The sequence below is a fragment of the Panthera pardus genome, unplaced genomic scaffold (genome assembly GCF_024362965.1).
Source record: "Panthera pardus isolate Hobbes unplaced genomic scaffold, ASM2436296v1 HiC_scaffold_18, whole genome shotgun sequence".
In the NCBI taxonomy this organism is placed as follows: Eukaryota; Metazoa; Chordata; class Mammalia; order Carnivora; family Felidae; genus Panthera; species Panthera pardus.
In genome coordinates this window covers 7214568-7227777 of record NW_026526743.1, presented here as the reverse complement: position 1 = coordinate 7227777, position 13210 = coordinate 7214568, and the positions used below count along the sequence as shown (strand labels likewise).

At 52.8% G+C, this 13210-nt stretch overlaps 2 protein-coding genes across 6 annotated transcripts; one reads left to right on the top strand and one right to left on the bottom strand.

The window, feature by feature from the left end:
• Nucleotides 1-2788: 2788 nt before the first annotated feature.
• OSCAR (osteoclast associated Ig-like receptor) lies at nucleotides 2789-10161 on the bottom strand. Of its 4 annotated transcripts, none has more exons than XM_019436758.2 (5): nucleotides 9959-10161; nucleotides 9221-9253; nucleotides 5474-5882; nucleotides 4226-4507; nucleotides 2789-3366 (listed from the first exon to the last, which is right to left on the bottom strand). In XM_019436758.2, the coding sequence occupies exons 2-5, from the start codon at nucleotides 9239-9241 to the stop codon at nucleotides 3230-3232; spliced, it is 849 nt and encodes a 282-aa protein (XP_019292303.1). In that variant the 5' UTR covers nucleotides 9242-9253; nucleotides 9959-10161; the 3' UTR covers nucleotides 2789-3229. The 4 variants fall into 4 exon arrangements, with proteins under 4 accessions (XP_019292303.1, XP_019292306.1, XP_019292304.1 ...); XM_019436761.2 differs by having other exon boundaries at nucleotides 5474-5773; nucleotides 9959-10159; XM_019436759.2 differs by lacking the exon at nucleotides 9959-10161 and adding an exon at nucleotides 9845-9954.
• A 637-nt stretch (nucleotides 10162-10798) lies between these two features.
• Nucleotides 10799-13178, top strand: NDUFA3 (NADH:ubiquinone oxidoreductase subunit A3). 2 transcript variants are annotated; one of them, XM_019436768.2, is made up of 4 exons: nucleotides 10799-10919; nucleotides 11143-11217; nucleotides 12505-12582; nucleotides 13027-13178. In XM_019436768.2, exons 1-4 carry the CDS (start codon nucleotides 10817-10819, stop codon nucleotides 13116-13118), a joined length of 348 nt encoding a protein of 115 aa, XP_019292313.2. In that variant the 5' UTR covers nucleotides 10799-10816; the 3' UTR covers nucleotides 13119-13178. The 2 variants fall into 2 exon arrangements, with proteins under 2 accessions (XP_019292313.2, XP_019292312.2); XM_019436767.2 differs by having other exon boundaries at nucleotides 10802-10919; nucleotides 11116-11217.
• Nucleotides 13179-13210: the final 32 nt, after the last annotated feature.

The window sequence follows — 13210 nt, the reverse complement described above, 5'->3', positions numbered from 1 at the left end:
CTCCTCAGGAACGCCTTGTAAGTGCTGAGCAATTGTGGGTGACCAATACCAGGAACCACCGCCTCAGGGACGGTAAATTGCTTTGCAGTTGTTAAATGTGATCACGTTCCCCTTCCTCTTCCTCATTCAGAAGTGGAGGTGACGGAGGAGACCAAAGCCAGTAAAGCCCAGAAGCCTCGACTCCACAGGCTGGAAGGGACGGCTGTCGTCACTGTTGCTGTCCTGGTCCTGTGGCACAACCACGGGGGACAAACCCCACAGCCTAACGGCAAGGGCCCTCTGAAGTCCCAGACCAGACACACACACAGGCCGTAGGGGGCTGTTGGTGATGATGGGGGTTGCCCGGCGGACCGACCGGTGCAGAGGCACCGTGGCTGGTAGAGAATGCAGTTAGTACTCTCACGACTGCTCACTCAGTAATATTCTATGAATGACATTAGCCATCAATAATCTATTTTCACCTGGCTCCCCTTGATGCCTTTGACGGAAAGGCACACTTTCCGTCTCCAAGCCCTTCTCACCACTCAGCACTCATATGTGCCTTTCCTGCTTTATGCCTGATTTCGGTGGGGCACACATCCCTCTCTGTTGTTATTACATTTTCCACCTTCCCCTCCCCCTCTCCCCACTTTAGGAAGAAGGACTCTTCAGGCCTGTTGGATAAGTAAATGCATAAGTTGGGGCACCTGGCTGGCTCATTCGGTGGAGTGAGTTTGGGTGGCTCGTTGGGTGTAGAGGTTACTTAAAAAATAAAATCTTTTTAAAAAAATTTTTTTTTAGAGAGAGACAGAGCATGAGTGGGAGAGGGGCAGAGAGGGAGAGGGAGACACAGAATCCAAAGCAGCTCCAGGCTCCGAGCCGTCAGCACAGAGCCCAACACAGAGAGACTAGACCTCTCTCTCTCCCAGACTAGAGCTTGAACTCACTGATCGTGAGATCATGACCCGAGCCGAAGTCGGACACTTAACTGACTGAGCCACCCAAGCACCCCAAAAAATAAAATCTTTAAAGAAGAATTAATTTTAAAAAAATGTTTAAACTTTATTCATTTATTTTGAGAGAGACAGAGAGGGCGAGCAGGGGAGGGGTAGAGAGAGAGAGAGAGAGAGAGAGAGAGAGAATCCCAAGCAGGCTCTGCATTGCCAGCACAGAGCCTGATGCAGGGGCTGAACCCATGAACTGCAAGATGATGACCTGAGCTGAAACCAAGAGTCAGACACCCAACCAACTGAGCCACCCCGGCGCCCCAGAAGAATTAAATTAAAAAAAATTTTTTTTGATGTTTATTTATTTTTGAAGGAGAGAGAGACAGAGTGCGAGTGGGGAAGGGGCAGAGAAAGAGGGAGACACAGAATCCGAAGCAGGCTCCAGGCTCTGAGCTGTCAGCACAGAGCCCGACGTGGGGCTCGAACCCATAAACCATGAGATCATGACCTGAGCCGAAGTCGGAGGCTTAACCAAGACTGAGCCACCCAGGCGCCCCAAGAATTAAATTTTTTTAATGTTTATTTCTTTTTGAGAGAGAGAGAGAGAGAGAGAGAGAGAGAGAGCACGAAGCGGGGAGGGGCAGAGAGAGAGAGGGACTCCAGGCTCTGAACTGTCAGCACAGAGCCCTATGCGGGGCGCCAGCCCACAAACCGTGAGATCATGACCTGAGCCAAAGTCGGACACTTAACCAACTGAGCCCCCCAGGTGCCCCAAAATCTTTTTTTAATTTTTAAAATTTTTTTTATTCATTTTTTAGAGGCAGAAACAGAGTGTGAGCTGGGCAGGGGCAGAGAGAGAGGGAGACACAGAATCCGAAGCAGGCTCTAGGTTCTGAGCTGTCAGCACAGAACCTGATGCAGGGCTCGAACCAGCGAACCCTGATATCATGACTTGAGCCGAAGTCGGAGGCTTAACCGACTGAGCCACCCAGGCGCCCCCCAAAATCTTTAAAAAAGAATTAAATGCATCGGTTGGTTGATAGATACTGAATAAGTATAGTACATAAGTGACTGGATTAATAAGCTGATTAACTGATTAATAAAGGGAGGAATGGGTGTAAGAATGAATGAATGACGGGTAAGGGCAAAAGAAAGGATAGAAAATCCAATGAGAGCAAGTGCAAAGGGGACGGAGGGATGGGAGGAAAGAAGGATGAGAATCAATGAGCAGGTGGATGGATGACGAGAAATGAGGGAGAGGGTGGTTGAAAAGCAAAGGAACCAGAAATGAGTGGAAGCACAAAGTCAGGGGGAGCCTCCCTGATGCGCCACTGACTTCCCGTGTGACTAGGGGGGAGCTTCAGGCCACCCCTCTATTCCACCATTTTCCATTTTACAGGAGAAACTTGAATGTAGTCAGGCCTTCCAGAGAGGTAAGAGGGGAGAGCAAGCAGACTGCGTGAGGAACGGTTTACGTTATTTTGACAACCTCGAAGGCAGCCAAGAGCCATCGGGGAAACAGGCCAGGTGCAATGTGTTAATGTCCACGTCAAAGGTCTACTGTGCACACCGCCCTTGCCGTTGCCTTGGCAGTGGATGCCTCTTAATCCTAATGGCTCCAGAAAACAGTCTGCAGTGCACGCAAATGAAGCTGTAATTAGAGAAGTTCTACTTGATCTGACCTTGGCCCACCTTTGGGGAAGGTCTGAGCAGGGGTTTGAAAGAGGTCTGCTTGGCGACCGAGAATGATGTCACGAAGGAAGTGGCAGCGAATTGCTTACAAGGTGAGCTGGAGCTGGCACCATGGAAAAAAAGACTGTGACTTCATTCCAGCCCTGAGCCTTGAGTAGAAACCACACTCATCCGATAGCTAACATTTATTGAGCGTTTGCTACGGGCCAGTCGCTTTTAAGGGCTTTGTGCGTATTGCCCACTTAATCCTACAATAATCCTAGGAAGTGAGTATTATCAGTGAGCCCATTTCACAGTCCAGGCAACTGAGACTTGGCAAAGGTCATCTTCCTAGTATCCCAGCGAGGAAGCAGCAGCACTGGGAATCGAACCCAGGCCTTGTGGCTGGGAAGCCTTAACCACGGATAGAGCCTTCCACGGATCTAGGAGGTACTGGCCCAGAAGGGAGGGAGAACACACAGTATGAAGCAGATTATTATTCAGAAGCTGGGCTCAGCCCAACTGTGGGGCTCTTGCAAGGGCCGGTCCAACCCTGGGAATCCCTGCTTCTTCTCGCCACCTCTGGAAAGTCTTCTCACGCTTCAGGGCGTCTATATCCAGTCCTCCAGGACTCAGGGCCGAACACTACATGGGATGCGACTCCGGCCGCGCCAGTCCAAAAAGACCAGCGTGCCCAGGGAGAGGAGCACCAGGCCGGCTAGCCCCAGACGGACGAGGTTGCCCTGTGTGTAGTCCAAGGAGCCTGAGCCTGCAGGGCAGCGAGGAAGAGGGCTCTTCAGCTTTCGAACCCAATTTCGGCCTGCCCTGCCCTCCTGGTCTCTAACCTCCAGGGTGAGACTGCAGACACAATTCCCAGTCTCAAAGTTTAGGTGGGTCAGTGCGAGCAGGGGTCCTGAACCCTTGGGTTTGGGGAGGAGGGGATAGGGCCTGAACCCCCAGGTTGGGGAGCAGGGAGGAGCCAGGGCCCTAGACCCCCAGGTGGGGAGCAGGGAGGGGCTGGAGGCCCAGACTCCCCGGTTGGGAAGCAGGGATGGGCTAGGGGCCTGGACCCTTCGGCTGGAGAGCAGGGAGGAACCCGGGGTCGGGACCCCCAGGATGGGGAGCAGGGAGGAGCCAGGGGCCCGACCGCGGGGTCAGATGAGAAGGGGCTGGGGGCGCAGACCCCCAGGTGAGTAGCAGGAGGGGCTGGGGAGCGGGACCCTTGGGTTGAAGAGCAGGGAGGAGCTGGGAGACCTGACCCCTGGGTTGGGGAGCAGGGAGGGGCTAGGGGCCCAGACCCCCTGGTCGGATGAGAAGGGGCTGAGGGCCCAGACCTCCAGGTGGTAGCAGGAGGGGCTGGGGGCCCGAGCCCCTAGGATGGGGAGCAGGGAGGGGCTAGGCGCCCGGACCCCCGGGTTGGGGAGCAGGGAGGAACCTGGGGCCCAGATCCCCAGGTCCGATGAGAAGGGGCTGGGGGCCCGGACCCCCAGGATGGGGAGCAGGGAGGGGCTAGGGGCCCGGACCCCCAGGTCCCATGAGAAAGGGCTGGGGGCCCGGACCCCCAGGATGGAAAGCACGGAGGGGCTGGGGGTCCGGGAGCAGGGGCTGGGGCCGCGCGCAGCCCTCACCGTCGGCGCTGACGACCAGCGGCTCGCTGCGCTGCGAGAGCACGTACGGGGAGGACGGCGTGTGGTAGTAGCAGCTGTAGGTGCCGGGCGCGCGGGCGCCGCGCAGCGGGAAGTCGGCCCAGGGCTGCGCCGAGCGGCGGTACTGCACCGGCGCCGCCTCGCCCACGCGGTACAGCGCGAAGCTCATGCCCCCCAGGCGGCCCGCGCAGCGCAGGCTCACGTTGGCCCCGGGCGCCACCACCGGGCCGGGCAGCGCCACCAGCGACGGGCGCGGCAGCTCGTCTGCGAGGGGCACGGACGGGGGCGAGCGCTGGCGCGGCCCTGCGCCCCCCCCTCCCCTTCCCCGGCTTTCGCCCCTCTTCCTCCTCCCCCTCCTCCTGCCGCCTCGGCCTCCCTCCCTCCGGTCCCTCCTGGGCTCCCTCTTCTTCTCCCTGGTCCCTTCCCCCTTCCTCGTTTCCCCCTTCCCTCTCCGCCCTCGGCCTTTTCCTCCCTCCGTCCCTCCCCCTCCCCTCCTCATCCACCCTCCCCCCTCCCCTCCCTCAGTCTGTCCGTCCCTCTCAATCTCTGCCAGTGTCTCCCTCAGTTTCTCTGCCTCCTCGTGGATCTCTGTGCCCTTTGCGTCCTTGTCCCTGTGTCCCCCCTGTGTCTTCGTCCCCAAGTATGCCTTTCTCTGTGTTCTCCGCATCTCCATCTCCATCTCCCTCGATGTCCCCTTTTCTCTCTCTGCTTGTTGCCTCACCAAAATTCTCTGTGTTTTTCTCTCCCCCCCATCCCGTGTGTTTTACTGTCCTGAATCTCAGAGGCAGTGTCTCCCCAATATTTTCTCCTTGTGGTTCGGGGTTTCTCCCAAGGTTTCCTAACCTCAGCACTAGTGACATTTTGGATAAATCTGGATAATTCTTTGTTTTACGGGAGGAGGGTGCGGGCTGTCCCGTGCTTTGCAGCATCTCTGGTCTCGCTCTACCCACTGGATGCCAGTAGCACACCTTTCCCCAGTCACGGCGACCAAAAACGTCTCCGGATATTGCCAAAGATCACCTGGGGGGGGGGGGCACAGTCCTCCCTGTTAAGAATCACCCCTGCTTCTCTGGTTCTCTTTCTCTCCCCATGTAGCTCTTTTCCTCTGTGTCATTGTAGAAGCCTGTCTTTATGTCTCTTTCAGTTCTCTCTCCCTGTATGTCCGTCCCTCCTTTTCCCTCCCTCATCCTGCCCCAATGTCCCTTCTTTTTCCCCGCCCCAGGACCTCACCTGTCACCAGCAGTTCCAGCGTATCACTCGGGTGGGACCAGACACCCAGACCCCAGCCTAGCCTCCGGTAGCAGCAGTGGTAACTGCCCCCCTGGGCTGGGGTCACCTCCTCCAGGAAGAACTCTGCCAGCTCCATGGACACGCCCCGGTACAGCACAGGGATGATCCTTCCAGACTTGAAGAGTGCAAACCTCCAGGCAGGTTGAGGTGCCCGGCAACTCAAGGTCACGTTGACCCCAGGGGTTACAATTGCGGCAGGCTGAGCCCCTAGCCACGGCTTGGGGTATGAGGCTGGGGGGACTGAATAAACAGGGCTGCCTGGGTCCCTGGGCTTCCTGAGAGCCCGAGGAGATGGGGTGGGAAGAGAATCACCTGGGGCAATCACTGCTTCTTCCTCATCCTCAGTTTCCTGCTTGTAAAACAGGAGGCACTGACTCCAATCAAGGATTGTCAACACTAGCTACAAGTCAGAGTATCAGGGCAACTCCTAAGCTTTACTCCATGGTTTGTCGGAATGTTTGTTCATTTTTCAGAGAAAGAGAGAGAGAGAGACAGAATCAGAAACAGGCTCTAGGCTCCAAGCTGTCAGCACAGAGCCTGATGCGGGGCTCGAACTCATGATCTGTGATGAGATCATGACCTGAGCTGAAGTCAGATGCTTCACCGACTGAGCCACCCAGGTGCCCCCAGAGATCCTATTTCTTGCCCTGCACTATGCCAAGCTCTGAGCCAAGGGTTCTTAAATTAATTTTTAAAATACTCACTCCAGGCTCTGAGCTGTCAGCAGAGAGCCTGATGCAGGGCTTGAACTCATGAACCATGAGATCATGACCTGAGCCAAAGTCAGTTGCTTAACTGACTGAGCCACCCAGGCGCCCCTTACTCCATGGTTTTTAAACATAATGTCAAGGGATTGGGTCCCAGAAATCTGCAATTTTAAATTGCTCTTGACTGTTTTTAACATAGTCAACATATTTCAATAGTTGCCAGAACTCGCTATCTATTTGGGTAGAAAAAAAAAAAAAAAGTTGTATCTGTACCTGAGACCATTCCCCAAAACCAGCTCCAGGTTAATTAAAGACCTGCATTGTTTTACTTTCTTTTGTTTTACTGTTAAAGTATGAGAAGAAAATACAGGAAAATAGATTTGTCCTGGGGGCAGAGACAGCTATCTTAAAACATAAAACAAAAAACTCAGGAGAGACAAGGTTAATTAATTTGATGACTTCAAATTTTTTAAGTTGTGTATGAGAATAGAAGAAATAAGCTAGAAGACAAGCAGCAGCCCTGACGGAAATGACTTATTCATTAATCACAGAGATTAAGAGTATGGAAAGAGGGGGATCTGGGTAGCTCCTTTGACTGAGTGTCTGACTTCAGCTCAGGTCACGATCTTGCAGTTGGTGAGTTCAAGTCCCACATCAAGCTCACTGCTATCAGTGCAGAGCCCGCTTCAGATCCTTTGTGTCTTTCTCTCTGTCCCTCTCCCGCTTGCATTCCCATTCTCTCTCTCTCTCAAAAACAAATAAACATTTTTTTAAAAGGAGTAGAGAAAGAAATCCCAAACCCAGCCAAGTTGAAAATTGGACAAGTTATATGAATAAGGCAGTACACAGAAGAGGAAGTCCAATCGATTAAAACACATGGCGGGGGGAGGGGAAGTTGCTTAACGTTAGCAGTAGTCATTAAAAAAAATTAACAGTTAAGATTTTTTTTTTTTTTTTTTTTTTTTTTGCGTATCAGCTTGTCAAAAATTTAAACAATGGTTTATATCCTGTTTGGGTGAAGACAGAGTGAAACGAGTAGTTAGGTCCACTTAAGTGCACCTTTTGAGAAGGCAATTTGTCCATTTCTATCAAAATACACAGAGGAAATGACAAACAACCCAATAATTCCTGTTCTGCCCTACACAAATGTAGCTATATGGGCACAAAAAGCTCACACTGGAGCACTCGCTGAATTATTGATTGGGGTAGGGCCGGAGGAGGATACTGGAAACAACCTAAATATACATCAATAGGACCAATAAAATAGAATCCTACCATACATCAGCAAATGTTAAACGGTATTTTTTTAAAAAGCAGAGTTAGTTATAATAGTATGGAAACATCTGCAACACAGATTGTAAAGTGAAAAATGTGAGAGGCAGAACACTGTAGGTCATGAAATATCAATTTTGCCTCAGCAAGAAAACAAAGAAGTATATAAATACATACATGTGTCTGAATGCATGGGGATTTTTTAAAACAAGGATTCAGAGCTTATTTAAGGAAGATGGGGAAGTGAAAGAGGGAGTTTCTAAGTCCTTTGGTAATAATTTTTAAATCATGAATATATGTTAGATTTATCATTAAAAAATAATAATTCAAAATAAATTGATAGCTAAGGTATCAGTTGTTTTCCAGGTGATTCTTGTTTGAAGTTGTCATGTAGTGGGGGAGGTTTCAGAGAAAGAAGAGATCTCACCAATCAGAAAACTTGAAAAGAGGGGTGCCTAGGTGGCTCAGCCATCTGAACATCCAACTTCGGCTCAGGTCATGATCTCACGGTTTGTGGGTTTGAGCCCCGCATTGGGCTTCAAGCTGACAGTGTGGAGCTGCTTGGGATATTCTCTCTCTCTCTCTCTCTCTCTCTCTCTCTCTCTCTCTCTGCCTCTCTCCCTCTCCCTCTCTCCCTCTCTCGCTGTGCCCCTCTCCTGACTCGTGCTTTCTCTCTCTCTCAAAATAAATAAGTAAAAAAAGGTAAGAAAGAAAGAAAGAGAAAGGAAAAGAAAAGGAATGAAAAAGAAAAGACAAAACCTGTAAAGAAACCCAAGGCTATCTCAGGGTGGAGAATCTTACTCTCGTGGATGTAGGGTTCCAAATGGGGCAATAGTTGGCATTGCCAGAGATCCTATTTCTTTTTTTTTAATATTTTTAAAAATCTTTACATATTTTTGAGAGAGAGAGAGAGAGAGAGACAGAGTGCGAGCAGGGGAGGAACAGAGAGAGAGGGAGACACAGAATCTGACGCAGGCTCCAGGCTCTGAGCTGTCAGCACAGAGCCCGATGCGGGGCTCGAACTCATGAACCGTGAGATCATGACCAGAGCCGAAGTCAGATGCTTCACCGACTGAGCCACCCAGGCGCCCCCAGAGATCCTATTTCTTGCCCTGCATTATGCCAAGCTCTGAGCCAAGGGTTTTTAAATTAATTTTTAAAATACTCACTCCAGGCTCTGAGCTGTCAGCAGAGAGCCTGATGCAGGGCTTGAACTCATGAACCATGAGATCATGACCTGAGCCAAAGTCAGATGCTTAACCGACTGAGCCACCCAGGGGCCCCTTATTTTATTTTTAAAGTAATCTTTACACCCAACATGGAGCTCAAACTCATGACCCCCACATCAAGACTCCTATGCTCTTCCCTCTGAGCCAGACAGGCGACCTGTACACGTGGGTGATTTTATTACATCCACAGGAAAGCCCATTTCACAGAGAAGGAAACAGCAAGCGGTAATTTGTTCAAAGTTGTCAATGAATAATATGGTGAAGCTTACATCTCTTTAGCTGACTCACCTATCCTGGTCACTAAAGGGAGTGAGGTTAGAAGGAAAGAAAGGAAGGAGAGGGGAGACAAGATGAAAGAAGGGAAGGGAGGGAGGAAAATACGGAAATCTGGGGTGAAGCTGGGCACCAAGAGAAAATCTGAGTAGTTGGAAATGGGCTGTCAGCAGCATACAGGTGAACAGATGGAGGGTATTACTCACCAGTTGGCGTGATGTCTGCATCACACAGAGGCCCTGCGGAAGGTGGAGGGGCTAAGTCTTTTCAAAGCCCTAGGCTGCTGCTATCCCTATCTCATTGTGAACCCAGGAACCTGAGTCCCCAGGCCCTCCTTCCTCTGGGAAACAGGATCTTACCTCTCTCGGTAGCCATAACTGTGGACTTCAGTCCTCACCTACTTCAGAAGCCTGAAGTCTGGCCCCAGCCCCCTCTTGCCTCTACACCCAGTGTTCAGGCCCTTGGACTCCCTTCCCCTTTTCCAGGAGACAGTAATCTGAGCCCACAGGGTCTCCTCCCTGGGGGTCAGGAGTCTGGGCCCCCAGCTCCCTTCTCCCCAGAGACCCAAGTGGTCTGGCTTCATCCCCTCCCACATCAGAATCTAGGATTCTACACTTGCTATCCCCAGGAATTCAGGTACCCTAGCATCCTCCTGCCTCCACACCCAGCGAATCCTGTCCCCACTCCCTCCTCTTCCCTTCCAGGAACAGGAATTCAGGGTCCATGTGTCCTCCTGCTATAGGACCCAAGGATCTGGGCCCCCTGCCCTGTCCCCTTATTCTGGCCTAGAATTCGGGACCCTCAGCTAGTGCTGCCTGACTATCCTGCACCTGCCCTCAGGGAGACTCAGTAGCCCTCTTCCTTGCCCCACACCTGCTCCACACAGCCTATCTCCCTGCACCCCAGCCAGCCTGGGACCCAGGGAGAAGGGGGGAGCAGCTCACAGAGGGCCAGCAGCAGCAGGATCAGCACCAGGATCATGGTGGGCAGATCTCGGCTGGAGCAGAAGTAGGAGCCAGGGCTCAGCCGTGCCCTCTAACGTCTCAGGAAATGCAATATCAGAAAGTCAGAGCTCTGTTTAAGGAAGAGAGGAGGGAAGTGGGGGACTCTGGGTGACAGAGTCACAGCCCCATGGTGCTGTGGAAAAAGCTGGGAGAATGGGCATTCACTAATTAAAAAAAAAAAAAAAAAAAAAGACAACTAACACTTATTATGTGCCAGACCCTGTGCTGCACTATTCTGGGGGCACAGAGAGGAGTCAGACCCTATTACTGCCCTAGAGCAGCTCCCAGGCTGATGTAAAGAGAGAGGCCGACCGTGTGAGTTAAAAAAAAAAAAAAGAAAGAAAAGAAAAGAAAAAGGTGAGCGACTATGGAGGACACATATGGCGCTGAGAGAATCCACAGAAGGCCCTTAACCCTTCTGGGATGAGAGTTAAAGGACGAACTGATGTTGAGCTGCGACCTCAAATGATAGTTCAGTCATTTGTCCTCTCCCAGCCTCCGCTTCTCCGTCTATAAAATGGGCTTTCCTGAGCAAACTCTAAACTGAGGACTATTGCATTCTGCCTTAGATGGGTCGCAGCTGGAGGACTGGGAGTACAGCTCCGGAGTGACTCCTAGGCGAAAGAGACAGGTTTGCACTTACATCTGCAGCGCCGCCCCTTTTCTTGCCACCGCTTCGGACAGCTGTTCTGCCGCAGTGCGCACGCGCGGGCTCAGACTGCGGAGACGCGCGCGGGGCCCACAAGTCCCCGAGTACTCCGCGTCCTCGCCGCGGCCCATGACAGCTGCTCTTTGCCAATGCGCACGCGCAGATTCAGCGAAGTCTCCGGCGCAGGGACCACAACTCCCAGAGTGCTCCGCGCTCTTGCCGCCGCCGCCGACGCAACCAAGATGGCCGGGAGTAAGTGCTGGCGCCGCAGGCGCGCGGGGCCGGGTGGTTCCGGGAGCCCCGAGCAGTGTCGGGGGTAGGGCAGGGCCGAGTCCCGGTAGAGGCGGAGGGGTCCGGGGTTAGCGGGAGACGCGGCGATCACAAGAGGGCTCCTTCAGGGTGGGGGTGGCGTGAGAGGGTTAGAGGTCATCAGGGGCATCCCCTGCAGGGGTGACCCTCCTCGCCCCCGCTCCAGGACTCACCGCCTTCCTCAAGGATGTCTGGGCCAAGGAGCCGGTGCTGGTCGCGTCCTTCACCATCGCGGGCCTCGGTGCGTGAGCGTGCATCGCCCCCACCTGGCGTCCCAGCTTTACCCCCATTCCCCGCCCTCGCCAAAGGTCCCATCGCTCCCCACCTGCGTCCATCCTGGAGCTCCGAGGCCCTGTCGCCGCCCTCAACGTTCTGTTGCTCCGCTCGTGTGTCAGCGCCCCCACGCCGACCCCTTGCCTACCCCCCTCGCCAATATTATGACCCCTTCCCACCCGTACACACCTACCCAAGAGGTCCGTGATCCCTCTAAGGGACAGGTTCTCAGCCCTGGGTGTCCATTAAAAGCACCGGAGCGGTAAAAATGTCCGAATCCTACCCACTTTCCACACTCGCTATCAACCAGATTCAGTGTGGAGTTGAGTGGGGTGGGGGTGGAGCAGGGGAATCTGTATCCTTTGCAAATCCCTCAGTGCTGCCTTGATTGATAACCTCTGTTCTAGAACAAGGCTACTCATACTTCAACGTGCACTGGGGGTCACTCGCAGGCTGTCATTGCATAGGTCTGGGATGCAGCGTTTATATCAGGGTCCCAGGCCTTGTCAGCACGGCTAATCTGTGGGCCACACACTGGGTAAGGTTCTAGAGCCCCTGTCCCATACGGCCGCCACCGGCCACACTAGCCACTGAGCACCTGAGAAGAAGCACTTTTACGCTCGTGGAAAGTACACACCAGATTGCAAGGAACAGGACGAGTATATAAAATATCTCAAGCTTTTTGCATGTTGACTATATGCTGAGTTGTTTGGGATGTACCAGGTTAAAAATTTTTTTAAATTCATTTGTATCCTTAATTTTTAATGTGAGTGTTAGAAGGTGGGAAATTAAAGATGTGGCTCTTATATTTGTTTTGGACAGTGCTGGCCTAGAACATTGTTTTATACTCCCTCTGGGACTCCTGGCGCCCACCCTAGGTGAACTGTAATTTCTCAGAGACTAATCCTTTCTCAATGACAACCCCCCTTTCCCTGATTTTGTTACAGTTCATGATTTCTTTGGAACATTTCCAAAAAGCTCCCCTCCTCTACCACCCCTGCTGCTTCATGACCACCTCTATGGTCCTGCACTCATTCGGTGACCACCCCTATTTCTTCCCTCCACCCCCTCTCCTGATGATAAATGGGGATCCCAGAGTGCCAAGGGGCCTCCTGGAGGGGCCAGGACCTCCCTGCTCCCCTCCTCCCATGCATTTGACTCCTACTTTGCTGAGATTCAGCTTCTGCCCCTGACCACCCCCAACCCCCCGCCCCAGAGCCACTGTCCCCTGGGCCTCACTCCTGTCTCTCCACAGCTGTAATTCTGCCCACCATCAGCCCCTTCACCAAATATGCCACCATGATCAACCAGGCCACGCCCTACAACTATCCAGGTGAGCTGGAAGGAGGGCTGCCCAGAAGGGGTGGGGGTGGGGGTAGACCTCCCTGTGCTGGGGGAGGAGTAAGTATGGGTGGGTCTTTCCTCGGCAGGGACAGATTTTGCAGTGCAGGCTGGACTTTGTTTTTTTCTTTTGAGATCCAAACCACGTGCCATAAAACTTATTTCCTGTCTGTGTTTACACTTCTGAGTTTCTGTCATTGCAGATTTGTATTCCTCTCTGGGTTTCCTTCTCTGTTGCTTTCTGGATTTTTGTCATTCTGGGTCTCTGCCCTCTCTGTTCTCCCATCCCTCTGTGTCTCTGTACGCCTGCTTCTCTGTGTCCCCTCTCTCCCCTGGGGTCCCGTTTCCCTCTCTGGGTATAAACTGCCAGTCTAGCCTTTCTCTATGGGCCTCCCGAGATCTGCTGGTCTCAGTGGGCCACCTTCCTGCCCCACAGTGCCCCTCCGAGATGATGGGAACATGCCTGACGTGCCCAGCCACCCCCAGGACCCTGAGGGTCCAAGCTTGGAGTGGCTGAAGAAACTGTGAGCACCTCCGGTGACATGGAGGAGGCCCCCTCCCCTGTGGCCAATAAAATGTGAAAAGCGACCCCAGAATCTGAGTTTGTGTGTGATCAGAGG

Coding starts and splice junctions, on each gene's coding strand:
- OSCAR (XM_019436758.2), bottom strand. CDS start 9,241: ATGCAGACATCACGCCAACTG. Junction 4,508..5,473: donor GCTGGAACTGCTGGTGACAG/GTGAGGTCCTGG, acceptor TGCCCCTCGCAG/ACGAGCTGCCGCGCCCGTCG. Junction 3,367..4,225: donor GCTGGTCGTCAGCGCCGACG/GTGAGGGCTGCG, acceptor GCTGCCCTGCAG/GCTCAGGCTCCTTGGACTAC.
- NDUFA3 (XM_019436767.2), top strand. CDS start 10,817: ATGCGCACGCGCAGATTCAGCGAAGTCTCCGGCGCAGGGACCACAACT. Junction 11,218..12,504: donor CTTCACCATCGCGGGCCTCG/GTGCGTGAGCGT, acceptor GTCTCTCCACAG/CTGTAATTCTGCCCACCATC. Junction 12,583..13,026: donor CACGCCCTACAACTATCCAG/GTGAGCTGGAAG, acceptor CCTGCCCCACAG/TGCCCCTCCGAGATGATGGG.